The 26,030-nt window shown below is 39.4% G+C and overlaps 1 protein-coding gene across 3 annotated transcripts in view; it reads right to left on the bottom strand.

Annotated features, from left to right (window-relative positions):
- The window catches only part of LOC118230978 (phospholipid-transporting ATPase ABCA1-like), a 39,620-nt gene extending 25,975 nt beyond the window's left edge, over positions 1 to 13,645 (bottom strand). For all 3 annotated transcript variants that reach the window (XM_035424330.1, XM_035424331.1, XM_035424332.1), the window contains exons 1-7: positions 13,492 to 13,645; positions 11,087 to 11,193; positions 9,487 to 9,580; positions 5,956 to 6,097; positions 5,593 to 5,711; positions 1,285 to 1,406; positions 22 to 213 (exon numbers count right to left, since the gene is read on the bottom strand). In XM_035424330.1, the coding sequence (XP_035280221.1) occupies positions 22 to 213; positions 1,285 to 1,406; positions 5,593 to 5,711; positions 5,956 to 6,097; positions 9,487 to 9,580; positions 11,087 to 11,152 (735 nt within the window). In that variant the 5' untranslated portion in view covers positions 11,153 to 11,193; positions 13,492 to 13,645. The remainder of the gene's footprint in view (positions 1 to 21; positions 214 to 1,284; positions 1,407 to 5,592; positions 5,712 to 5,955; positions 6,098 to 9,486; positions 9,581 to 11,086; positions 11,194 to 13,491) is intronic.
- Between the last annotated feature and the right edge of the window lie 12,385 nt (positions 13,646 to 26,030).

The raw sequence follows: 26,030 nt of genomic DNA, 5'->3' as shown, positions 1-26,030 counted from the left end.
CATTCCCAGAGGCGAGCTCACCCGTATTGGTTTCAGGAAGTCCAGGTTTGACAGGAAGTGGCTCTCGGCCCGGTTCAGCCACGACGCGGAGGACCTGCAGATGGCTTCCTGTGCGAGCCGTGACACCGATAGGTCCGAAATCGTGACAAAGTCCTCGAGTGTGGTGGTGTTGCACATGTCCCTCAGGTGGACACTGAAGCCTTTGGTCAGCACCTGGGAAACAAACTCAAGCTATCATGGCGCGCCGGCGGTCAAAGAGGGCGGCGCAGATTCAAGATCTCTGCTCGCATGGGGGGGGGACCCGGACGGGGCCAGGACGAACGCAATTCCAGAAACATAAGGGTGAGGAATGCTCTAGAAAGCGTCTCAAACCAACCAGAAAAGTCTTTCCAGTAACATCTTCAAGATGTTTCTTTGGGTTTTCTGAGGAGGGGTGGGGGGAGAGAAGCAAGGCCTGTGAAAAGGCTGTTCTTCTCCTTTTGTATCACAGTGCCCTGTGACACTTTGTCTTACGCACATAGCCGTGACCGGGTTAAATAAAAGGGCAAAAAAGATCCTCTCTCCCATCCTCTCAGCGCAGGAGAAGCAAACCCCCCTACATTTCTACTCGCAAGCAAACTGTATGTTTCTCATCAACAAACAGTGGCATTCTAACTCTAAAAATATGAAAGACGTGCTAGATCAGATCAACGTAAATCCGCATTCCTTCAAAACAGCCAGTTGTGACTTGTACTTGAACTCTGAAAGCTTTCCTCCCCTACTTTTGTGATTTTTACAAAATTGAATGACAGGAAGTAAGTTAATACTCCTGTCGACTAGCTTGGGAGGGAGGGGGCAAGATACAGACATCAGGCATTACATTGCAAATGTCAGCACATTTAGCAAACAATTCAATTGGATTACTTTACGTGTGTTTTTTTCAGCCAGCAAAACGCAGATGTATTCCATCGGCTGTAAACTATAAAAGCAGTCAGCCTGTGTACATCCGTGCACATAATATACTGCAGGGACTAACATTCACACAAGATGACAAATCATGACTGACAAAAAAAAATGGACACAATTTCTTTGGCCATTAGAATCTACACTGCATGTAAATGAGCAGAAATGCCAAAAGCATGAAGTGCAGGCCATTATCTGATATTCACCCAGTAGAACTGTATTTACAAAGCATTCTGCATTTTGCATAATATGCAACGATAAGCTCTTGAATGCAAAAAGGCTTTTTAATGCAAAATTCTCCCGTATTCCAAAATAACTGGAAAGCTGATGTTTTGATCTTACCTTTTCCAAGTCGACGTTGGCCTCTACAATCTCCCTGATGGCATATTCGGTGAAGGAGGCATTGTACTTCAGGAAGTTCGACAAGGTCTCATCATCACGGAGAAAATCCTTCAGCTTGAAACCTGAAGAGAATTATCAAATAACTTTACACATAAAAGAACACTGGTCATAAAATGGAACATGGATTCCACAAAAAAACAATTCTAGACCCAATAGTTTCAGGCCATACTTAAGGACTCAAACAACCTTAAGTCTGAAAGTCTGAAATTATCATTTTTTGTGTTGCATGCTCTATTATGAAAGGTGCATTGGTGCTCGCTCAAAACCAAGGGTTTCAATTAGAATGCAAGGATGTTGGATACGCCGAATTTCAAAAATCTGATCCTTCATTTGTCTGTCTGAAATGATAATTAATGAACAGAGCAAGCAGCTGGCAAGGAGAGAGACAGTGGGCATCCTTGCCAGATGTCTTCGGCTATTTATTTGTGCCTCAGTGTGTCAGAACGTTGTACAACCAGCTCAGTCTCAATGGCACCTGACTGAGGCACTTTCTGCTCACGGGGGTTACTGACGGTCAATGCTATTCTGTGCTTACATCTGCAAAATGTTCCCTGGAAACAAGGGCTGCCAGCTCACGCACATACACACACACACACACTTTCTCACTCACATGCACACACACACACACACACTCTCACACACACACACACACACACACACACACACACACACACTGATTTTTACACACTGTGGCAGAGCGGAATTCTCACTGTGACACAGCAGCTGGACCACTTTTGCCGCTTGTCTTGTTGAAGCATGACTGAGTCATGTGAGGAGTGTGTGGAATGGTGTCAGTGTGCCTTTGAAATCCCTGAAGCCCCGGCAGTGTATTGAACTGTGCACTGTTCATGGGTTACAGAAGCCACAGGGAGTTTAAGGAGAAAAACACTGACTGTGTGCCTGACTGTTCGCAGTGGATGAGAAATGCTGAAACAGAAGGTGGTGAATTCCTGAAGAGCTGTACCCCCAGGGCTGTTCACTCTTTCTAGAAAAGTCATTTTAGGCATATTGGCACTGGAGAAAAAACCAATATCAATTTACAATTGGAGACTGTTAAATAAGACCGGTTAAGGTGCTTTTACAACTGTAATGACCCCAGCATAAGGACTGAGAGATCTATGGTACTCTGTGTCTTTCTTCCTGTCACATAATGGAAATGATGGCACCTTCCCTCCCCCAATCCAATTCTTCTGTTGGTACTACTTTAATGAATTATTCATTGGTCACATGGTAATTCCTACCTCAAAACTGATACTGGCAAGGCCTTACTAAGCACTGTGATTTAAACAAAACTATTCTGTTTCACACCTGGCAGGTATGTCTATTTGTCAAATGCTCAGTGTGTTCAGGCTCTCAGGTGTTCATTTTATTACATTATTTTAATTAGCTACAGGGAATATAATCTAAGGGTCCTTACGAAATCGGTTTGCGCTGCGTCCAGTACCACAGATAAAAAAATAGATCTGCCATTCACATGCACTTCCAGGAAGTCAAACACCAGGCAAAGCAGGGTCAAAAACAGAAATGATAATGAGGCCCCATGACCTGGCCTTTTGTCTTCCCAACAGGGCAGGAAGCAGCGAAGAACACGCAGTCACGTGTAGCCCCAGTGGCCGACAAGCAGCTGGCTGTCAATAAACACCACCTGAAGGAGCATTTGCAGTATCTGCGCAGACGTGCTCTAATGGAAAACATAACTTGCTCCCAAGCGTGCTGCTCACATGTATGCATGTATTGGCTGGTCAATTACCACACAAGAGAAATGAATAACTACGAAACACTGTGCCCTATTGAGAAATGTTAATCACAATAAAGTTACGCAGAGATACACTAACATAAATTGAATAAACTAAAATGTATTGTCCATGGACTAATCATGTCCATGTCCATAAATATATTTCAATATATTCAACATACTGCAAAATATAAAAATGGAAATAATCTGTATATTGCCCATATATTCAAAGTGTCGCAATATTCAGATAATATATATTTATTTCAATATATTTTTGGTATATTTCATTTCTGTAAGTTCATGGCTTTAAGAAATGATTTGATGAAGTTTTGGTGAGCTTAGTTTTTCCATTTCCGTAAGGTTGCTGCTTTTAGAGATGTTCTTGTTAATGTCATTTCGTTACAATTAACTAATGAGTGTTATAAAACTCTTCAATGTACAGGGCCATTTTGATTTCAGGCGTCTGCACACATTGGACATATTAAAAACGATCCTTCAGTCTCAAACAAGTTTGATGATTTCACTCATCAACGCAGACTTTGGGAGTTCAGAAAAGAAGCAACTCATTGATGTCACAGTTAGCGCACCTCACTTACATAACCACAAAGGAAAGCTATTACAGGCTTCAACAGCTGAGATAAAACTTAAGTAATCAAGGCCAGGTCATTGGGGGGGAAGATTTATCAGGACGTTGGGGGTGCTTGCCACTCTGCGATACAGCGCTGAACTCCATGCCGGGACTGGAATTAATGACTACAATAAAGCCATAAAAATAATCATTCAGCTGGCGTTCATCTTCCCAAGATAGAGCTGCTTGTAAACGGTGTGTCACACTCAAAATGTTTAACTCAGTTAAACTATGCTCTTTATCCTCAAGAACACAGATATGTCTGCATACATGGCATAACTCTGAAGGAAATTACATAACTAAGCATGCTATAATTTTAGTGTCTAAGTCAACCACAATTTTTCAACCTGATTAATACCAGTAATAGAATAACAAATTCATATGTATTAATTCAATATTTTACACACGGAAAATGGGTAGCCCATGCTGCAGTTGGATAACTTCACAGTAAATTTTCAATGCTGTTCCTTTGTTTTAACATAGTGGACATCCACATAAAAACAAATCAAGAGCTTTTACAAATAAAACCAAGGGAATCCAAATGTTTTGTGACTTCACAACTTGCTGCAAGCTATCGTAAAAGCTAAAAATGAATTGCTGAACCTCTTTCTGTATTTGATGAAAATCATGCTTACTTACTTACTCTTTAATAAACTGCTTTACCGTGAAAACAGATTCTATCCCCTTTGCACAACTGCACTTTGCAGACAGTATGCTGTACACAAAGCCGGTTTGTCTCTTACTCTGAGATTTAAATATATATCCATTTTAGCAGTGAGCCAGGACTGTGCCAACAGGCAAATGTCTCTGCATACAGCCCTTAGAATGTACAAAGTACCCTTTGTTTCATCTTAGATTTTAGAAAATTCCAAACTTTCAAAAGAAACAGATTTTAATATTTCATGACAACCACCTGCATATGCTTTGAAGACTTGTGTGGAGATAGGGGAAAATGATTTGCAGGACTTCTAAATCAAATGTTCATTCATAGGTCTTGCAGAGCAGAGAAACAGATGTCAGAGACAATGAAAAATGTTGAAGATAAGGGAGATTTCTCTGCTATATGGCTGGTGTTGTTTTTATTAAGAGTGCTTACAGTAACTGCTAAACTGTTAAGCATGCTACAATAGATTTGAGGTTTAACTATTGACATTTGAATCCAAGATGGGGTGTGGTATCCCCTGCCTTAATCACTAAATAAGCCATCTTACAAATATTTGCAAATATCTTTCCATCCATTGTGTAACCGCTTAGTCCTGGTTAGGGTCTTGGGAAGAGCAGGAATACACCCTGGACAGGTCACCACAATCTATTGCAGGGCACACACACACCATTCACTCACACACTCATACCTACAAATTCAATTAACCTAACCTACATGTCTTTGGACTCGGAATACCCAGAGGAAACCCGCATGGACACGGGGAGAACATGCAAACTCCACACAGAAAGGCCCCGACCAGGATTCGAACCTGGGACCTTCTTGCAATATTTGCAAATATATGCATGTAAAGAATTTATCTATTGCCCTGAATAGATTGCCTCCTAAGCACATTAATACACGTAAGGAGTCATCCTCCAATCCCGAGCATGTTTGTCACAAAAGAGAGAAAAGCAAGGCTGACCCTGTCGAGAGCTGGAGATCAATAAAATACTACCATCTGAGAGCCAACGCATTATGACAATACCCTTATAAAAAAACACAAGTACAAGAGAAAAAAGGAGGCTATGTAATGGTGTTTAAGGGGCAAAATGTACACAACAACAGCAGAGGCAATGCAGACAGATCCCACCAACTAGTAAAGAACACAGTTATATGTTCCACATATTACTTTATTCATCCATTTGGAAGACATTTTATTTCTGTAAGACAGACTGTTCCTACCTGAGGTGCTGTTCTGCATGTTTCTCAGTGCTAGATACAGGTCTGTGAATCCTTCCAAGCTCTTGTCGTTCTGACTGTAGAGCAATATTTTCTTGGCATCGGCGAACAGGCGCGAGATACTATGGGGATTCAAAAGAGATAGAGCAACGGTGTGAAAGACACTTAAAAATGTGCATAAACTACCAGCTGTTATGTAGCACCGAGAGAAAGAAGTAGCATAACGGCCCATTTTTGTCTGTGTCTTTGCTTATTTATATAGCTTGTTTAACACAAAGCTACTGTGAGATAAATGAAAATGCATGATATTCTTTGGTGCAATATTTCTCAGGGGTGGATAAAGTGGGTCTTGCAGGGGTCACTCACATAGACTGGTTGAAGTTGCCCACCATGCCTGGGGTCTCTCCTGGGGTGGGGTTGCGGAAGCAGGGGTTGTTGGCATTGCAGATGATGCCCTGGACCCAGGGCAGTGTGCCAGCGGAGGGCATGGCCTTGTTGGGGAAATGGCCTGGAGAAAAACAGACATGTGTTCACAAACAGTCACAAAACCTCAAAAAACACCAGCGAATCTCGGCGGCAAACAGTGTGCTGTATCTTATCTGAAAGGTAGTAAAACGCAGGATAGGCAAAATGCTACAGGACAGGAGAGAAACAGGGGAAAGTTTAACGACAAATACGTGCTGCGTGGTACAGTTTACTTTAGATATCATCCTGCAGGTTTACACACAATAAAAGTTGCCTGAGGAAACTATGGCTTTACAGGCGGAGAAACAACTGAAAGTCAATAAAACTATCTAATGCTATTCCTCACAGAAATGAGGTCAAGTCTCTACAGATGTGCAACTATGAGTCATTCAAGTGCATCTCAGTGACATTAATTCCTAGCATCCATTTCTTTATATACCCAGTTTAACACAAATCACCCTAAAACATTCCTATCCAGCAAGTCCTATCCAGCATCTTGCATAAGCCGTGATGCTTAATGCATCAGACGTGACATAGCAGGGAGTGTATCGGGAGTTAAAAAATAAATAAATAAACAAAGCTGAACATCGTGTACATATGTCTGGGAAGATATCTGATTCTACAGGAAAATAAACGGCAGCTCTGTCCTGAGACGGCGCTGATAATGGACGCGTTCTCCCAGATTGTGTTATCTCCGAGGCCACATCAGTACGCAGGTGGACGTTCTCCCCAGGAGACTGCAAACTCCCAGAGACCTTATCAGGCGACCGCCTCAGCGAAAACGCATGACCTCCGCCCCCTGAGGTGCTGCCTTTCTGAAGACTCGTGGTCACTTGTGTCACAAGACAGAAGACGACGGGTATTAGGCAACCTTAAGCCATACTAACTGGACCACTGCTTGGCAAAACAGAAAACGATCAACACTAAGAACTCTACCAGGAACTAGAATAATTCTTTCCTTAAAACAGTTTATATCTGACATTGCTTTCAGATTGAAGTAGTAAACGATAATCTACTACATACTTCAGTTTCATTGGATAATGTCAATTCAATGTTGATGGTGGCAAACGAACACAAAAAGGGCATTCTGTAATCTATATTAAGATAGATATTAAGATGTAAGATATTCTCTGCAATTGCCACCCCTTGCAGTCTTTAAGAAATAAATGTATATACAAATAACTTTATGTTTGTGGGACAGTTATTTGCCAGATGCATGAACATGAGCAAAATTTAGAATTGGCTTTGGATCGTGACGGACGACTGAGAAGTCACAAGTTGAGAGTGGAGGCTCCTGTAAAGAAAACCATGGCCTTGTTTCTGAGACACGCAGATTTGTCTGGGGGACCGGTTGAAACATGCCCAAGTTCACATGCGAGATGATGATTCACACCGAAAACATTTCCTGCCCTGCTCTAAAACCGAGGTTTCAAGCCGAAGCAAAAAACAATTCACCAGCTTGCACTTCCCCTTCCTAGTGAATCCAAGGAACAGGAACAAACAAACAACACAAAAACTTTACAGGAAGAGAAGTTCGATTTAGCAGACTTGGTCTCTTTCAAAACGACTTCCCCAAATTAGAACAACTAAAGTTTTCCATAGATTTGTCACAATAATATAACTAATGCTGGGAAAAATTACAGGATTACAGCTGACACCACAGAATTGCATCAGAATTTAATGGCCATAGATTACATAAACTACCTTGTGCCTCTTGACCCCTTGAATCCTTTTAGCAGTGGAACAGTGATAACAAGACTGGGAGGGAATTAAGGCAACATGATCGCAAACCTAACCCCCTACACAGTAAAATGTCCAGTGTTAATTCAACTCTAAATGGATAACATTTGGTCCCGCTCTGGAATGTTACTGTGTACCTTCCCTTAAATCAGATCTAACTTCAGCAGGGTGATACTTTGGTAGGTGACACCCGAGTAGGCTGGACCTTTTCCAAGCATGGATTTAAATCAATCTCTCTTAAATCTATTGCGCATTTTATTCTGATACTTTTCAGTCACAACATCTCACTATCGTTGAATCAACAGTGGGCGCTGGTCTTAAAACTGTACAGAAACTAACCATGGACCTCTCCTTGATATGAACGCTCAAAAAAAAAAAGATCCACAAAAACAATCCCCCACACTACTGGACAGAGGATTGGCCAGGCAATGCTCAGAGGCTGAAGATGCATTCACCTTCAGACTGCATCTCCAACCCCTGAGCACAAGGGAATATTGGGATTTAATATCACCTCGTTATCTTCTGGATAAGAAACATATCGCTCTAATGATTTTGACATTAGGGGACAAAGGTTGTTTTGCTGAGCAAGCGAAAAGGATCAGCAAGCATTCAACTGGACAGTAACTCTATAGATAATAGCTCTATCTGGGTTATCCTAGCCGGGACCAATCTCTCACTAGAGAACTTTCATTACAAGGACAAAAAAACCCATAAAACAATATGCTCTTATAAAATCAACTTGCATATTGATTAGTCTCGATAAGAGAACTCAATATGAACAAGCTTCCAAACTTGATAGTTTAGTTTTGGAAAAAAAAAAAAACATCAAAAGTGCAGTTGACAATATGTTATTCTTTCACAAGGACCTTCATCCCGGCACTTATATAACTATCGGACATTGCCCAAAGTTTAAATTAGGACACATTCAAATTTTGTGACATCACACTGAAATCATAATTACATAGCAAAGAATGGAAAGCCACCAGGGGATTTTAACTGTCCACCATTATCTTTAAGACTTGAGTGAAGACCAAATTTGAATTCTTTTCAAAAAGTACTTTTTACTGTATTTTTAGCACAATTCACTATTTCATCATTTGCCAGACCCTTGTAACCCGAGTGACTTACAAAAGTGCATGATAAGAAAACACCACTATAGATAGAGACAGGAAGTTACAATCTACTATGCTTTAATATGCTAAATTGAGAAGTTTTGAGAATCAAATACCAATAGCTTTGTCAAATGACAGGGACAAGGGCTGTTTGATCATGTTTCAGGGAAAAGTGCAAAAGCCTTGATTCAATCAACAACTGTTCTCACCTTCTGTTCTTACATATTTAAAGAAGGATACGTTTAGCCTCCTTTTCTTTCTTATGGTGAAGAAAAACACACTACCAGCCAGTTAACTACAACAGTTGATTGATTACTGGTTGAGAGTAAAGTGTTGAGAGTAATTCCAGAATTGATTAATATCTGTGTATGTATAATTAGCGTGACACTTAAACCATTAATTTACATGGAAGGCTGTGACATCACAAGGCTGTACATTGAATAACTGATTGATTGAATGGCCTGTGAAGTTTTGCACAAGCGCACCAGAGTGATACGGTGTGATATGGTCAGCCTGTATGGCACTTTTTGGCATTTTACATTATTTCACTGCCACCGCTGAAAGGGAATGGTACACTTACATTCATGTTGCTCGTAAGGAGGGTAGCTCAGCCTCACTGCTATCAAGATGAAAAAGATGAAGAGAGGCCACACGATTTCAACCAGGAGCTGGAGCTGCACATCAAATACAGGGAAGTAGAAAAAAACAGGGTCAGGTTATTGAACACATTTTGCTACCACAACTACTCCTCTGTTAGGTTTAGGTTTCTCAATTCTTGAGCTATCTCGGTCTGCACTTTACAAAGTTCACAAAGAGATATGTCATGTGCCTTCCACACCGGCATGTCTGACACAGAATGTTCCATGTCAAACATACCAGCTGCGTTGGTCTTCATCATTACAATACTACAGATCTGATTGACTGCTGCACCCAAAGTCAGACAGGGGATCTAGGTTCTCTTCTCAATTAACAGACCGTGTCATGAGAAAACCCTTCATTCTATGGAGGTGCCAGGCACAGCTGTACAGAGGCTGTAAGGATCTTCATCCTGGCACTTATATAACTCAGGTTCTAGTTAATGTGAATACGGCACTGCTTTCACTTTCTGTCCTCTTCCTGTAATCTTCACTTAATTATTTGAATAATGTTTCATGCTATTATTTTATAATAATTTACCACAGGAAAACAAATTACAAGTTGACCATAATCAGAGCATTCAAATGCTAAAATAACATTGTCCACTAATCGCAGCCAAGGGCTTTTCCACTAACCACAGCCAAGAGGTTTATTTCAGTTTGTGCATGGTGTTCAGTAATTATTATTATGTCCTTTGTGCCACTCAGGGTAGACCAAACATATGAACACTTCAAGGTTTGAAAAGGTGGTGTCACTGCCAATGGTGTCACTGCCACTGAAGCTTCAAAGCAGATCACGGTCAGAATGCAAAGCTGAACGTTAGCTTCTGAGATCAAGTGGTGGAATAAAAAGTAAAGGGACTGTGTGGCAAATTTTATAACCCAAACTGTTCATACTGTTTAACTTCTTCACAGGTGTCTTTCATACACTTTACTTCACACTATGCCAATCAAAATATAGCATATGGTTGACATCTAGTTCCCTGATCAAACAGCAGTTACCACTTTTTCTATGTCAGATTCCCTTATTGAAGAGTCTGTGAATCGTGTATATGTACAAGGATGGGAGCAAAATGTTCATAACAGTATTCTTACCTATCAACGTTTTTTTATTTATCTCAAAACAATTCCATTTGTTTCACGGTTTCCTTTGTTCTATCATTTCTGATTCTGTACATTTAATATGGACAACTTTGATGAAATACAGAACAAATAGTTTAGCTTGAAATAGAAAAAAAAACAACTCCCATTTACTATAGGGTAAAAATGGACCCGAATCAGAACACACTGGAATTCAAAAGCACTAACAGATGTATCATGACCTGCATTTGTGTACAGAAGCCAGAGTAATAACATTGGCTAAACTGGGCTAAATGTTTTAGCCCAATTACCAAGACTTCTCCAAATACCTCTCCATCGCAGATGTAAGAGAGAATTGAGACAGATTAACACCTTCCAAGCCTAAGCCGTGTGGCATCAGCTGGAGAGATGGAGAGGTTCTTGCTGTTCCTCAGTGGCGAGAGAATGAGATGGAGAGGTTCTTACCGTTTGTCGTCGTCTGTAGGTGAAGTTCTTCCACAGCAGCAAGCCCAACTGAGTTGAGACGGACATCTCGCCTCTGGACTCCTACCCCACTGCAGTCCTGCTCTCAACTGCAAAGACACAGCTCTGTGGGTCCAGGAAAATGCGCTCAAGTCCAACCAACACACCGCTCAAAGGTCCTGGCCAAAGTGCGTAGTCTAGCACAAAGTGGCAATACACTTCATTTTTTTTTCTTTACTCTTTAAGCAAGCTTGCCATTTTGTCAGACCGCTGCATGTCACTTCCGGGGGCACAATAGTGCAAACGCGGGCATTTAAGGTTCTCGCAGATCGTTGCCACATACAGATCTACCACCTATACAATTTTAATCTTCCTTCTTTGATCACAGTTTTTTTAAAAGCAGCTCAAGTTTTTTTTTCCTTTGTCAGTTTGGCATAGTAATGGTGCTATTTAAATTCAAGAATCAAACCTACTGTTGTCAAATAAATGAAAAATGGCCTTCATTGTTTTGTTTTTTTAGGTGATAAAGTCAATCCAATGGCTTACTAAAAACAAGTTAAAGACTGCTAATGTCTCACCACCATAGGTAGCTCTAATTGCTGTTCTTTATCAAAATTCAAAGACGTCTTTATCATGTTTCAAAGATGTTTTCTTAAACTATTAATATTCTAAATGATAAGAAGGATATGATTCAGAAAAAAAAACTGAATTCACATGCTGATGGAACACTCAATCATCTTTACACGGTGAAGTCTATATTTTATTGGAAAAATAGCATTGTTCTTTCTTCCACACCGTTACTTCTTTTTTTTACCACTAATTCAATGAAATGTTATGTATCAGTTTGTGTATATGTGCTCTAGACTGTTCATTTGAAGGACAACCTGCTTAAACTACTAAGTCTAATATAAATGTCAATGATTACATCAAGATACATTTGAGGCCTATTTTTTCGATTTCTGATCGATTAAATTCAACCCGACAAAGTTGTTAAATTAAATTATGTTTAATTTATATTTTAAATTATGTTTTATTTACAATGCGCTCTTTAGTATTTATGAAGGGCAACAGGACACATAAGCCTGGTGTAAAATGACAAAATTACATTTACGCTTCACACTACATACACTTTACAGCGATTAATTTCACTCAAAATTCCTGGAGTCTGATTGTCTGCTGTAGGCCATGAGATAAGCAAAATAAGCTAGCGAAGGCTATTGCTCATATTTATCGGTTCCTTAAATAGAGAAAAGTGCTGGAAATGATCAACCATTATCGAAATATCCGAACCAAGTTACAGTCGAGCAATTAAAAATGAACTACATGATGAAAAGCACTGCGAGTTTACAATACAAAATACATACGCTCCACAGCGCCACTTTTGGTACAAACAGCCTGTTAACTAGCTAGCGTTTCGTTCGCTCAATGATGGTCTGCTCTTCCTCGCACGCCAAACAAGTTTTTTTTAACCTCATCCACCTTTTTTTAATCTTATGAAACGCAACTGTTGTTCTAATAATATGACACATTACATTACAAAACAGCACACCAAACCGGATAACAAATCAAATATTTAATTCGATTCTTAAACTAGGTTATTGTTTGACTGATCAATCAAACAATACAGCAACAATGAAATTTCATTTTATTCATTCAGGTTTCATAATTTACTGATTTTGGGACCCATTCATTCTAATCATACCTGTCTTCTTTCTTTTAAATTGCGTAGGCTATTTGTGTGTTTACCATCAACATATAGATGCTACGCCAAATTTACCTCGGGTTGAACCTATTGGGTGAAAAAATGTGCCTTCAGTAAAAAGAAATATGAACTCCATGAAAATATGCCGTTCGTAATACTTGTATGCACACGATTAAATTAAAAATAAAAATGTGGAATCATTTTAACCTGTAAGGTTTGAAACACTTAAGTGTCTTAATGTTTGGTGAAAACTGGATCCCAGGTCATTCCGAGCAACCTCATTACAACCAGATGCTTGGCAAACAATTTCGATACAGTGTTCGGTCATATATAGGCACTTCCTATACAAACACGTTGCCACTTTTCACTCACATAAAAAACTTACATGAGCAGCATATATATGTTTTTATTGGCTTTTATCGAAGAGGTATTCAACATAAGTCAATTCGAGGCGAATGTAAAATCATTACCACAATATTTCAAATGATAACAGCAAGCAATAAGATAAACGCATGAACAAAGAAAGTGTGCCATTTACTGGTCAGATTTGGTTCGTTTTCACTCATGCCATAAAACAAATAAAGTTACAACAAATCATAATCGATGTGCAATAGTTGGCCTTATCTCAATTTATCTTGCCAACATTGAGAAACCACTGTCGCGTAAATTAATTACCCAAATCATGCGAGTGAGGCGAAAAACCTACCTTTCCTCCGAAAATTCGAAACGACTTCTTCTTGTGCATAAATTGTTATTCCTTTCAAGAGGAAAATCAATATAAAACCCTTTGGCCACTTTCTCTCTGGCTTACAGTCTCCACCGTACGATGACGCTCGCGCAGTAACAGCGGCGTTTTTAACCTCAAGAAGCTTTTATAGTGCTGCCGCTGGACGAGATCTAGGGTTACTCTCGGTCAAACAGACTCTGTTTGTGTATAGCCAAGGAAGCACGTGTAGCGCGTAGGTCTTAAAAGGGCTATTTGAAAAGGGTTGCCGGATTTTGCCATTAAGAGAATTCGCTCTTGGAATCAGGTGGTTAAAATCAGGACTTTAACATAAATCATCTAAAGATTGCAGACCATTTGGTTTCCTTCAATAATTTTTCAATGGAATTGCCTAGAACTGTTACGGGGGGGGGGGGGGGGGGGGGGGGGGGGGGCAGCCCAACAGGTTGGAATAAATGAAAACTGACAGTATTTTTACAATTTTGCCCAAGTACCATGTAATCTAAAACAACACCACCAGTGTGGATATGCATCAGGTGAATTCACAGGTGACTTTCGCCATACCTCTTCCGCTTGTAAAGGTGGTGGGTATGGCGCAAAGGGGTTCAGAGGTCAATTCCAGACCTTCTGACTCATCACTGCCTGGTTGATACCGGTGTCAAGGTAGGTTGAATTCAGGTAATACAATCCTTGTCCTAGCTTGAAACATCACTTTACTGCTAGGGATGGGAACCTGGAGCCCACTGCTAAAACACTGTAGATAAAAAAATCACATACAATTTACATTGTTGCATTTGACAGATGATTTTTTTCCAAAGTACATACAATACATAGCATATTAATAAAACAAAATCACAGAGTTTGTAGAGAAGTGAGGCAGACAATGAGCATAATCGCCTACTATGCACCATGTGTGAGAAAGGGGGTTGTAAAATAAAGCCAGAGATATACTGGAGATAGCAAAGTCACTGATGGAAACCCAGGTTTTCAGATGGTGAAAAAAACAGATGAATGTTCTATCATTCTACAATTTTAGGGAGAGAATACTTTCCCATGCTTCAGATAGTATTTCAGTCTTGTGATATTAAGAATGCATTGTGAAAACGTGCAGATTTGCTTACACTTCAAAAACACAGGTAATTTCATGTAACCGTGTGATGTTTAATATTTTGACCTACAGATCTTCATTGGAACAAGTTATACTGTTTGCACAGGTCTGTTCAAATAGCCTACTGCACCCCAAGAACCCTATGAGATGTGCACTTCCCATCCACACAAACTTGAGAAGGGCAGTGTGTATAGCCACAAGCCACAGTATAGAAAACAAATGGGTGGACATGAGGAAGAAAATGTGTCAATGAAAAAGAACAATAATTCAGTATTAACCACCATGCGGCATATGTTGGCAGGTGTTTTCCTCATTATCCAAATTAACACCATTGACCTCTTGCACAAGTCCTGCCTGACATGACACTAAGGAATACAATATTCCTGGATATTTAAATCCATAAATATATAAATGTGCATTTGAATGCTTTTTAAACCTGTCATACTTTTTTCAACAGATTCTAAGTCTGTATGAATGGAATTCTTGAAATAGGTTTTTATTTTTTATTTAGAAAGTTATTTGTACCACAGAGGAACTAAACTGTCTGTGTTCTCCGTGTGGTTGCCCTTTTAAATTCAAGCTACCGTTTTTTTCTGGTGCGAAGAAGTGATTTGTGGGGGATGGTGTTTTAGTCGACAAGCTGTAAATTCAGCCCGCCGGAAAAAGAAACTACAATTACTTCGGGCTTTGCTGCAACATAACTTTTAGGAATTTTCTTTTCCCTGATATGTTACAGAAAAACTGAAAATTCGTCTCAGTGCTCGACTCAGTTTTGGGAGCAATGTTTTTTCATACTCTCGGGATTTTACGCTACTCTTTTGAAAAAGGAGTTCAAATCAATATGACGACTAACATTTCATTTCTCAAGAAATGCAGGCATATGAATTACATTTGGTGCTATAGTATTATGTAGGTTAGATTGAGCCATTTTTTAATTTAGGGCCATGAAAAGTAAGCAATCGCAATATTAGCATATAAAATAAAATACAAGTTTATTAAATAATGCTTATATCATAATGCATGTCTAAAAAATTAAGTCAGCCTTTGAGACATGGTAGAAGCAGAACAGTCTAACTAGCCTATTTCAATACATTTCTGTTGTCTAGTTGCAGCCGAGGTCATGATTGCCTCCCACGAGGTGGTCCCTTTAAATGGATAAAATGACCATTTCTGATATTTGTTTGTTGAAAAAAATTCAGAGTTCACTATTTATTTTATTTTTATTTGCACGATAATTAATAGGCCTGCCGTCCTTCCGCCCCTTGTGGATAGTTTTTATTGCTCAGGAACTGGGTGAAAGGCGAGGTGATGTCATTTATCTGTGGACTAGCGGTTTTCTCTGGTTGACGGTATAAGAGTCAGTACAGCCCATAGACCGTATAAAGGCACAGCCAGATCATTTTCTTGTAAGGAAGCTGCAAATTCCAGCCAATGGTTTGTGACGTCGATTAAATATTGAGCAATGGGATGTTAATGTTGCGCTATCAAGCAAATTTTGCATCAGTAGGCTAGGCTAAAAGACGACGATTAATTCATTATTTAATTCAATAGGGGTTCCCTGGGAGTGATACCTTGATTAATTTATCCAGTTTGTACCCACTCTCATAGCTATTAAAATGCTGTTTTCCTGAACTTTTGCTTCTGTAACTGATATACGTTCTGAATGATATCTGATGAGTGTGCGTACGCTGCTTTCCATTTCCCAAGCATTCAGGCTTACTGGGTGTCATAATTGGAGAGACTTGTACATTTGTGCGAAATAACCCCTAACTAAAGGTCACTGCCACGGCTACATAAACAGTCATGACAGCTGATGGGGCACAGCCAGGCTGATTGCTGTAAATATCATGGTAGGAAATACAGAGAAAACATTCTGTGCTGCCAGTGCAGCAATCTTCTATAAATGGGTTCTGTGGCTGACAAAAAAAAAACAAAAAAAAACAAAAAAAACCGCACAACAAGGTAATATGGTCTTTGTTCACTTACTAGGTAGCCTAATTATTTTGGACAGGGGTACACAACTCTGGTCCTGGAAATATGTTCTGCTCGCTAGTTTTTGTTCCAAACAGTTTCCTTAGTTTTAGTTTTCTGACCGCGCTACACACTACATCGGTTCGCTCCTGTACTTTGAGCCCAGAAAAATGTTTAGGATACACTTGCAGTCTGCAGCAGGATCTGGTGCTTACACAAAAGTGGGATCAAGATATGATTGAGCTAATTAAACCATAGCAAGCAGAGGTCAGCACGAAATTGTGCATCGGATCAGCCCTGGGATCAGATTCATTTCATCAGGATCTACAGCACTGAACCTAACTGAGGCACACATGTGGCCTGGATTGGATCAGGGGTGTTGCTGACCGGGGCAAGAGTCCCATGAGATGATATATAAATAGCCCAAGGAAGCATGTTTTCAGTCGGTAGGGCATTTTTTCCGTCATTGTGCAATAGCGACTTCATCTACTTGATCGGAAATCTACAATCAATCTGCATCCACTGCTTAGTCCTATTCATGTAGAAGCTGGTTGCGCTCATTTTGGAGGCCTAGTTCGGAGTATGATGTTGTGATGGGATCAGGTGTACATGTCCAATTAGACAATCCTGGCTGGGGTGAAAATGGGGGCGAATATCTATTGCAGAATCAATATTCATTTGTTGATTTAAAACACTTAAACCAGGTAGTTAAAGTGACGCTGGCTAAGCAGCAGAAACTAACATGCTGACACCACTGCCATTATGTTCCTACTAGTTTTTTGTACTCATTTGTATGATTTTGATTTTGCAGGCATATGCACTGCTACTTCACTAATGATCAATAATCTAATAATCAGTTTTGTACGAAAGGCTGTGCCATCTAGCACTTAATTTAGTTGCATCTGATATGTATCAATCAGCTTATACTGTATATGAAATTACTCTGGTGTAATACACTTTCATCTCCATTGTAACATAACTCTCTTCCCACATAGGGAAATTTGACTGAAATATGCCTCCTGGATGAATTTCACCTTGAGCTTCTGTCAGAACCACCACAGCCCATGGCGGGCATTAGTTTGCACACTCCTTCACTGACAGCAATTTATGAAGCACTGATTTGAGTACATCATCGCTATTGGGTATTCCAAATACCAGAAAGAAAGAAAAAAAAAGATTCTTCAACAACTTGTAAAAGTCAGAATTCCTTAAGTTTCAGCTATATTTCTTCAGATACAAAGATAGATTCAACACTGTATTCTGCCGAAGGTTCCAAGCTAATGCGACTTAAAAGAAAAACTAGACACTTTAAACTTTTTGCTGAATTAGCACCACACATACAAGCTGCATTACTCGGACAATAACAGCTACCAGTTTGCACGTGCGTATTTTCCGTTCGGCCCTGAACATCATGTTCATCTTTTTTTCTTTTTTTCAACATATGGTTTTTACATCGAGCTCCCCAGCTGGGGCCTCTGGCAAGTATGCAGACCTGGTAGAAACACTGGTACTCATACTACATTTCAAATCGCATGCTGCATGAAAAACTCACAGATTGTCGCAGGAATAAGAACAATGAAATACATTTTAAAAAACGATGAGTCATGATCCACTCAGTGGAGTATTTTCCTGCTATAGCTCCATATGGAAACACTCATCTTTTTAAAGCGGTCAGGGAGCAAGGAGATTTATAAACCTACTTGGTGCGAGGAGATTGGTTACAGCCAAGAATTATGGGAGTCCTGGTTTTAGCTAGTTTTCGCTAACGCAACAGTGGACGGGGAAACTGCATAAGCGGTTCATCGGTATAGCTCTTTTTCATTTAAGACATGCTTCAGCATCTATTGTTCTCTTTTAACTGTGGGCACCAGCTGTAAGTCTCTATGCAGCGATTTGTATGGCACTGAGAACATTGTGTGTTCAAATTACACTCACAAATGCTGTGCAACTGGAGAATTGTTCTCCTGGGCAAACATTTTATTGACACTCCAAGGTTTTTGCTTTGGAATTTGAATTGACAATAATATACAGTATTTGAAATGTCTGTAAATCACAGTATTTGCCAGTTGTGTACAGTGTGCAGTGTTATGGTTTACCCCTTGTAAAAGCAAGTAAGTTATGTTTCAAGTTTGTTTTGTGTCATCCATATAGGGAGAATTAATACTACATAATAAACTCTTATTAAATAAATATATATTAATTTAAATATAATATATTTTACCTGTTTTATTTGCCCTTATTAAGGTTTATTTACACGACTTACACAGAGCATGTATTGTGGACATCTGTGTTAAGTGTGCTCAGGGTGCTCAGGGGTGCAAAAGCAGTTCCCTGCTTGGAAATCAAACCTGCAATGTTCTGCTTACAAGCCCAGTCCCTGAACATTACACCAAACTGTCACAGATTCACAACATTAGATAAAGCTGAGAAACAGTGAGAAGCAGACACATCACTGGAAAAGACAATGAGCTGCAGGGCAGGACTGAAGGGAAGTCTATGTTACTGTACTCCCCCACACCTTCAACCCAGTAACAAATGCCAAAAGTACCCTTGTGTGCACACAAAAAACAGCAATGAAAAATGATGAATGCCCCCTCAGGACCTCAAACAGTGCCTCACCAAAATCCACACAACACATACACAACGTCCACCCCCAACAAAACTAACACTTGGTGTCTGCTGCATCCAGATCAAGGCAGAGCCTCCATCTTATTGAAGCCGAGTGACCTCCTTCCCCCCGCGCCCCCCACGTGTTATAGAAGAACCATCCATGTGACCGCGGTCAACGATCTTACTGAAATCGGATGCCTGTAAAATGGTGTAATATTGAAAGCAGAACTGCAGTTATTGGGGAATTTTGTAATTCTGGGTTGTGTCCTATATCCTCGCCATAAGAATAAAAATTAATCTCCAGTTAAGGCATGGAGAGTGGCAATGTGTTTGTTATTTTTTAAATCCAATAAAAGTACTTTAGGAGATGATACATGCATCATCTTCTGAAAGTTCTACAATCTGTTTCCTGTAACTGTCACCAACATTACATATACAACTCCCCCAGGACCACTTCCACTTTTCTCCTTTGCACACTATCATGTGCTCGCTGGAATGACACATTTTGTCAAATTGTTTAAGCAAAAGCACTGAACACTTTACAGAAGCCTCTTCAGTTAAAAAAGAGAATGTGCTGGTTGCACTAAAAATATAATTTACGTACAATTCACAAATTGTAATTTTCACTGTGTCCAGTCTAAAAAAATGTAAAAGGATAAAAACGATTTAACCAATCAAATAATGGTAATCTATGGTATGTTGGTGTTAGAACAAATTAAACAAGCTTATTTTGTGTTTTGGGAGAAAATAGACTGCTTAAGTATCATAAAAATATGGTTATTGCATAAAATATGAGTCTAAAACATGTCTCTGGGCAGAACTTTTTTTTTTTGTAGGTATAAGTTGAGCAAAACAACCCCCCTCCCCCTACCCCCCTGCAAGGGCCCCTCAGTTCAGCATTACCATGTCCACTGGGGATAAAAAGCATGGAAACTGACTGGGGGGGGGGGGGGGGGCGTGCAAAAACACATTTTATCGCCATCTTTGTCTGCATGAACAAAACAAAAACATATTATTAAAAGATAGGGTTCCAGGATATGCATTTATAGGATTAATTGTGGCTTCTGCCCACCCTGTACCTGTGAAAATAGCTGTTCAGCTTGTTCAAAACTGAAAGGCACAACATGTTCTGGGATTTGTGCCCTATTTTGTGGATGATTTACAGACTTTTTTTTTCTTGTTCTCAGTAAAGCAAATATTTACATTAATTGCTATAGGGGAAGGTTTTGTGCTGTGGTTTCTTAGCTAGACCTATGAGATCCAGAAATGAGTGAAGATAAATAGACGATGATCATCAAAGAGGAAGAAACAGTGTCAGACTTCCCAGACAAAGCATTGAGTTGTCCTTATCCACTGTTGCCCATGGCTGCTTCAGGACAGTATATGGCTGAAAAGCACTTATATCACGGCAAGCTATGACATTCAACTGACAGATTGACTGACTATGCAAATTCCTTTCCGCTGGTGGCCCAGTTGTCTCAATCTAATGTAATTAATATATCATTAGAACCCAGCATTTTCATATTTTTTATTCTTAAAAGGAAATTAGGGAATTTATCAAGATTTATATTTTCAATTACAAAACAGGAGAAAACTGTTTTAACAACCCAGAAGAATGCATTTGCATTTGACTTGATATTGCTTGTTTGAAAATGTTTAATTAATTCAACTAAAAAAACATCAGGTGTGGTACCAATTCAGCACTGGCACAGGATTGCATTGTGTTACAATAATGAAGAATAATAATTTGTAAGTCAGCTTTATTTTACAAGACAACTTTTAAAAAATGAATACAGAAAAAATGGGCCTCAAACTTTGGTGAACATCACAAATTTAATCAGATTAGCTCTTTTAGTAATCTGGGTTCTAATCAGCGGAGAAAGCAAAGTCTTACTTATGATACAGGGCGCCGCAAGGCTAAATATTTTTGTCATTCAATTGTGCACAAATTGAACAGAAATTCATAGACATTTTCAGATTATTATGCAGGGAAGAAACAAATATAAGTACTTCAGTCACAGTTACTGTTGTTACTACAGTAATATATGAATGATGACAACTGTCACGTTAGGCAAATGCTACAATATCAAAATTACATTTCTTACTTTCCCATTTGTTAAACACCTGACTCTTGATCCTAATTGTGATCAAATTCAAAAAAGCACAGTTCTGCAGTGCTACCTGATACTAGTCGGCAGTACAGATTAGTAAAACTGGCATCATGCCAGGTTACATTTCACTCAACCTAATTAAACAGGAGCGTGGATGGTCTGAGAACAAAATTCCGAAAAACGTCCCAAAAAGAAATTTCCACAAATTTCACAACTTTGGAAATTTTATTCATGCAGTCTTCTGTAAATATTTTCAAAAGGTGAGCGTTTTATGTGTAAACAGACAGGAAATGGGCTGAGAGTAGAACATAGTGTTTGTTCAGTTGGTAGACCTTTCACCCTTTACCCCACAGTGGGGAGGAAACGGGGCTTGTCAACTAAATCTGGCTCACAACTTTCCCATCAGCAGCCATAACAAGCCCCTACTTTTCTCACCACTCAAACAACAGCTGTTAATATACTGATCAAACCAAACATTTTTTGCTGGTGAGGACCGGTTGACATTCTTTTTTGGTGCAACACTAGGTGGACCACTTCCATTATATGCCATGATTTATGATAAATGTGGCCATATTAGTATGATAAAGGCAGGCCATATTAGTGTGATTCCAGGGAAGAGAGTGGTGGAGGTGGGGTGGTAATGTGAATGTGCTCTGGGTTGGAACCATTTGTAACCTATCAAGACTTGGGCTCACTGGTACAAAATTCACATCTTTTCCAGAAGGTCCGGTGTGCATTTTCATTAAAAGTCATACATGAATCAAGCAGAAGGCAGTGAAGAATTATGGATCTTGGGGTTGCAAGAGGTTCCCAAAGTCATATGGCTGTGTGGTGTGGGCTAATGGGGAATGTGCTTCACTTGTGAGAGCCGTTGAAGAAGAAAGCAAACACAGGGAGAGATGAAATGGGCACACCCAAAAGTCTTTGTGGGCGGAAGAACCCCTTGAGGTAGGTAGACTCACAGACATCATGTCAGTACTGGCATTACAGCATTTCCCCATATGCTCCATTGTGAAGCCCTTTTCCATAGGTTAGTTTCCTTTGCATATGAGTTGTGTGCGTGGGGATGGTTTGTATTGCTGGACAGCTGAGTGGAGTGGCTCACCTACGCACTGAACCTGTGGTAGGCTCGTGAATGTAATGGCAAAGAGGTCCAGTCTGGCAGAGAGGGAAATGCAAATCTTCAGAGGCAGGAGAGATTGAAGCCGTAGCTGACAAGAGAGATTCCAGTGATGCCAATGGATCTTGGCGACCCAGTCACATTCCTGATGACATTACATTACAAGCATTTAGCAGACTCTCTCATCCAGAGTGACTTACGCAACTTTCATTCATTTATTTATTTATTTATGTAACATTCTACATTGCATCCAATTATGCAGCTGAAGCAATGCTGGTTAAGTACTTTGTTCAAGGGTACGGCAGTGTCGTACCGGGGAATTCGAACCTGTGACCTTCAGGTTACAAGACCAACGCCTTACCCCATTATACTACACTGCCGCCCGATGATTTCATGATTTGATTCGGTTATTTGTGTGTGCAAGAGCCTGGTCACAGGTCAGGGGTCTGAGTGAAGTGAGCTGCTCAGCGGATGTGCGCACAGGTTGAGGCAGCCCTGACTAAGCTGTGCAATGGGATGGATGTGGCCCGTGTACAGCCAGCAGCAAACAGGCATCTGCTAAATGCTTCTGTCATGGTTTAGTATTCATTTATTTTTTTTGGGACAATATTCTGCCATAGCGTGGAGCACACTAGGACTCAATCCCCATTATCCTGAGTGTTCTGTGGTAAATCTGTATCATGACATCATGTTTGCTGCGGCTGCTTTATGTGGGAAGAACAAGGACACAGTTGGGGGGAGGGAGCTATTGTGTGGTGATGCTCAAGCACATTGCTGACACTAACACACATTCAACAGGAAAATACCAGTGACTGTCTGATGTCTGAGTCTAAGTGTGAAACACACACTTGAGGGAGGCGCTCTGTTGTCATGGATTCACGATCTAAAGGCCAAATATACCTTAGGGGAAAGCAGGGGAACTGAAAAGAATTTTGTTAGCATGTTTACTTTGTCTGATGACCAAGCCTTTACATGTATTGCGGTAACAAAAACGTACACTGTAACATCACATACCATGTGCCATTTTGAAGGCTGATGGAAACCTGTGTGAGGGAAATAAAGGGGGAAAGGGTTAATGTGTGGACACACTGCTGATGCTAACACTTTAGTGCAAGTGGGCAGGACTGCGTTCATTTACCCAGCAACAGCAGTGAAGACATGCACAGGCTTGGCAAGGGTAATGCAGCCAACCCTCTTTCATGGGCCTTACCCCCAAGCAGTTAATGGAGTGATAGCGCCGTGGTTTTTGTATCCCTAGGTCCCTACATTTATGGTGGAGGAGGGAACAATAAAATCCAGGGAGAGGCAGGCCACAGGAAAAAGGGTAATGGAGAGAAAGGGATTAAGCTGTGGAAGCTTGTACCCCTTGACTGTGTAATATGAGAAATCAACTTTAATCTGGAATGACACAACAGCTCTTACAATATACATTTACTTAACGTTTTCTGCATGCATCACCAAAATGCAGAATATTGATATAAGCGCAATAGCTATGGCTCATAATGTGTTTGGCCAACATGATTTTAATGAGAACAGGTTCATTTACTTCCCACTTCCCTTACCTGTCTGGTGCTACATTTACACCTGGCATCTTAAATGATGTCTATTCAGACTGTTTCTCAGTGTAATTTGATCTACATGCCATTTGTATTACCTGTACTTCAGCATGACTTTAGAACATACAAGTAAATGGCCAGATAAGAGCGCTTAACATCTGCCTATTTCACATTCCTTTCATCTCCATATTTGCATATGGTGGGTTGTTTTTTTCTGTGGTATTTTATTAAATAGACACACATTCAGCATTTGGAATAGAGTTTCTAACCCCCAGAGACCACTTATCTTAATACCATCTATTTGGCAAATCTCCGTGAAATGACTTGCAGTCTTGTTTTTTTTTTACACTTCTCACAGATTTTCCCATAAACTGAGGTACAAAAAGTAATTACCCAACATGAATGAACAGACCTGAAATTGAGACAAAGCATGCCATTTCACTGAGAAGCACACTTCCCTCCCACACAGATTGCATAGCCAAAAATAAATAAATAAAATGTACAAATTCAATAATAATTATCTAAAATAAAATATTACATAGAACTTAACCTTTGACAGACATTATACGCTCCAAAAAAGGCTGTCTTAAGTGTTTTATTCTAGTAATGGAACTTAAAATCTTATTTTTTGCTCACAGGTAGAAAATTTAAATACTAGCTTGTTTAAAGTTTTTCTTGCCCCATTGGCAAATCTAGAAATGGGTCAAACTATTTCAGCTCATTGGCAGTATGTTTGTCTTACTTAAAAAGTAATAGAAATAAGCTATTAAATAAGTCTAAATATAAGACTAGAATACTTGCAAAAAATTTTTTTTCATTTTTGCAGTTTACAAAATCAGTTGTCAACTTGTGGAAAAACACCAAGAAAATACATCAATAGCCTTTCATTTGTGTACAATATAAAATTGTATAGAACACCAACCACATTCAAAAGGATATTCTGAGACATGGTGACTCAAAACGATATAAATAATTTGCTTATGTATAATCATTTGTTTGTGAATATATATAAAGAATATATAAAGAACATAAAATTAGAATATTTTTATTGTAAAATAGACGTATTTATTAATGAATCACAACCTGAGATTTTGGTGGTTCTATGGTATTTGGATACAATATTAAAATAGTAATTGTATGCATTTGCATTAGAGTAAAGGTGATATTTCCATAGTTAGATAAAGGGTATATTAAAGCTTTTTAGAACGTAATAAGTAATATCCGTGCCATCATTCAGTGCTTCTTGCTCCTTTGCGTCATTGTACTCGCTCACCTGCAAACATGTAAAAATGAAAGATTACTGACATCTAGTGGTCATATATAAAAACGCAGAATTTGGAGATCCTTGTTGCGCAGTGGCTCCAAACATGTTGGTTTTCGTTCCAACCACAATCACATCACATTCCCATAATTTTAACTAGCTGCAATTTTTTTATTCGGTGCTTTTCATGTTTAGAGGGATTATTTACCCTCTTAAGCCATATGTATAAAATAGCTTTCTATTTCACGAAAAATAACACTCCCATGTTGATATTGCGCTACATTGTGCTTACCGTGCTACATTGCAAACAACTACATAAAAGGTAACTTTTTTTATCAAAGGAAAGACAGAGGTGAATCAATAGGCTTCTAATCAGGTTGTTGAACATATGTTCAATTTCTTTCAAAATTTCTTCCTAAAACTTAACACAATGTATGTTTGTCTCATTATCATCTACTTCATCTTTGAATCAATTTTCTTCCAGATGGTTAGTTTTAGTTGCCCAGTGTACACACTTTCACGAATTAGAAGCCTGTTGATTCACTTCAGTCTTTAATTTCTTTCCTCTTTTTATGCAATTGTTTGCAGTATAACACAATAATAGCCATATGGGAATTTTATTCTTTAAGGCATACATGGCTATTTCAAATACAACGTGGCTTAAGAGGGTAAATTATTTCTCTAAATGTGAAAAGCACCTAATTAAGAAAAAAAAAAAAACACATTCTGGGATTACGACTGGTTGGAATGAAAAAAACCAGCATACACAACGGGGGCCCAGGAC

This window comes from Anguilla anguilla, chromosome 7 (genome assembly GCF_013347855.1).
Source record: "Anguilla anguilla isolate fAngAng1 chromosome 7, fAngAng1.pri, whole genome shotgun sequence".
Classification (NCBI taxonomy): Eukaryota; Metazoa; Chordata; class Actinopteri; order Anguilliformes; family Anguillidae; genus Anguilla; species Anguilla anguilla.
The sequence above is the reverse complement of the archived record's forward strand: the minus strand, read 5'-3'. Positions and strand labels throughout refer to the sequence as shown.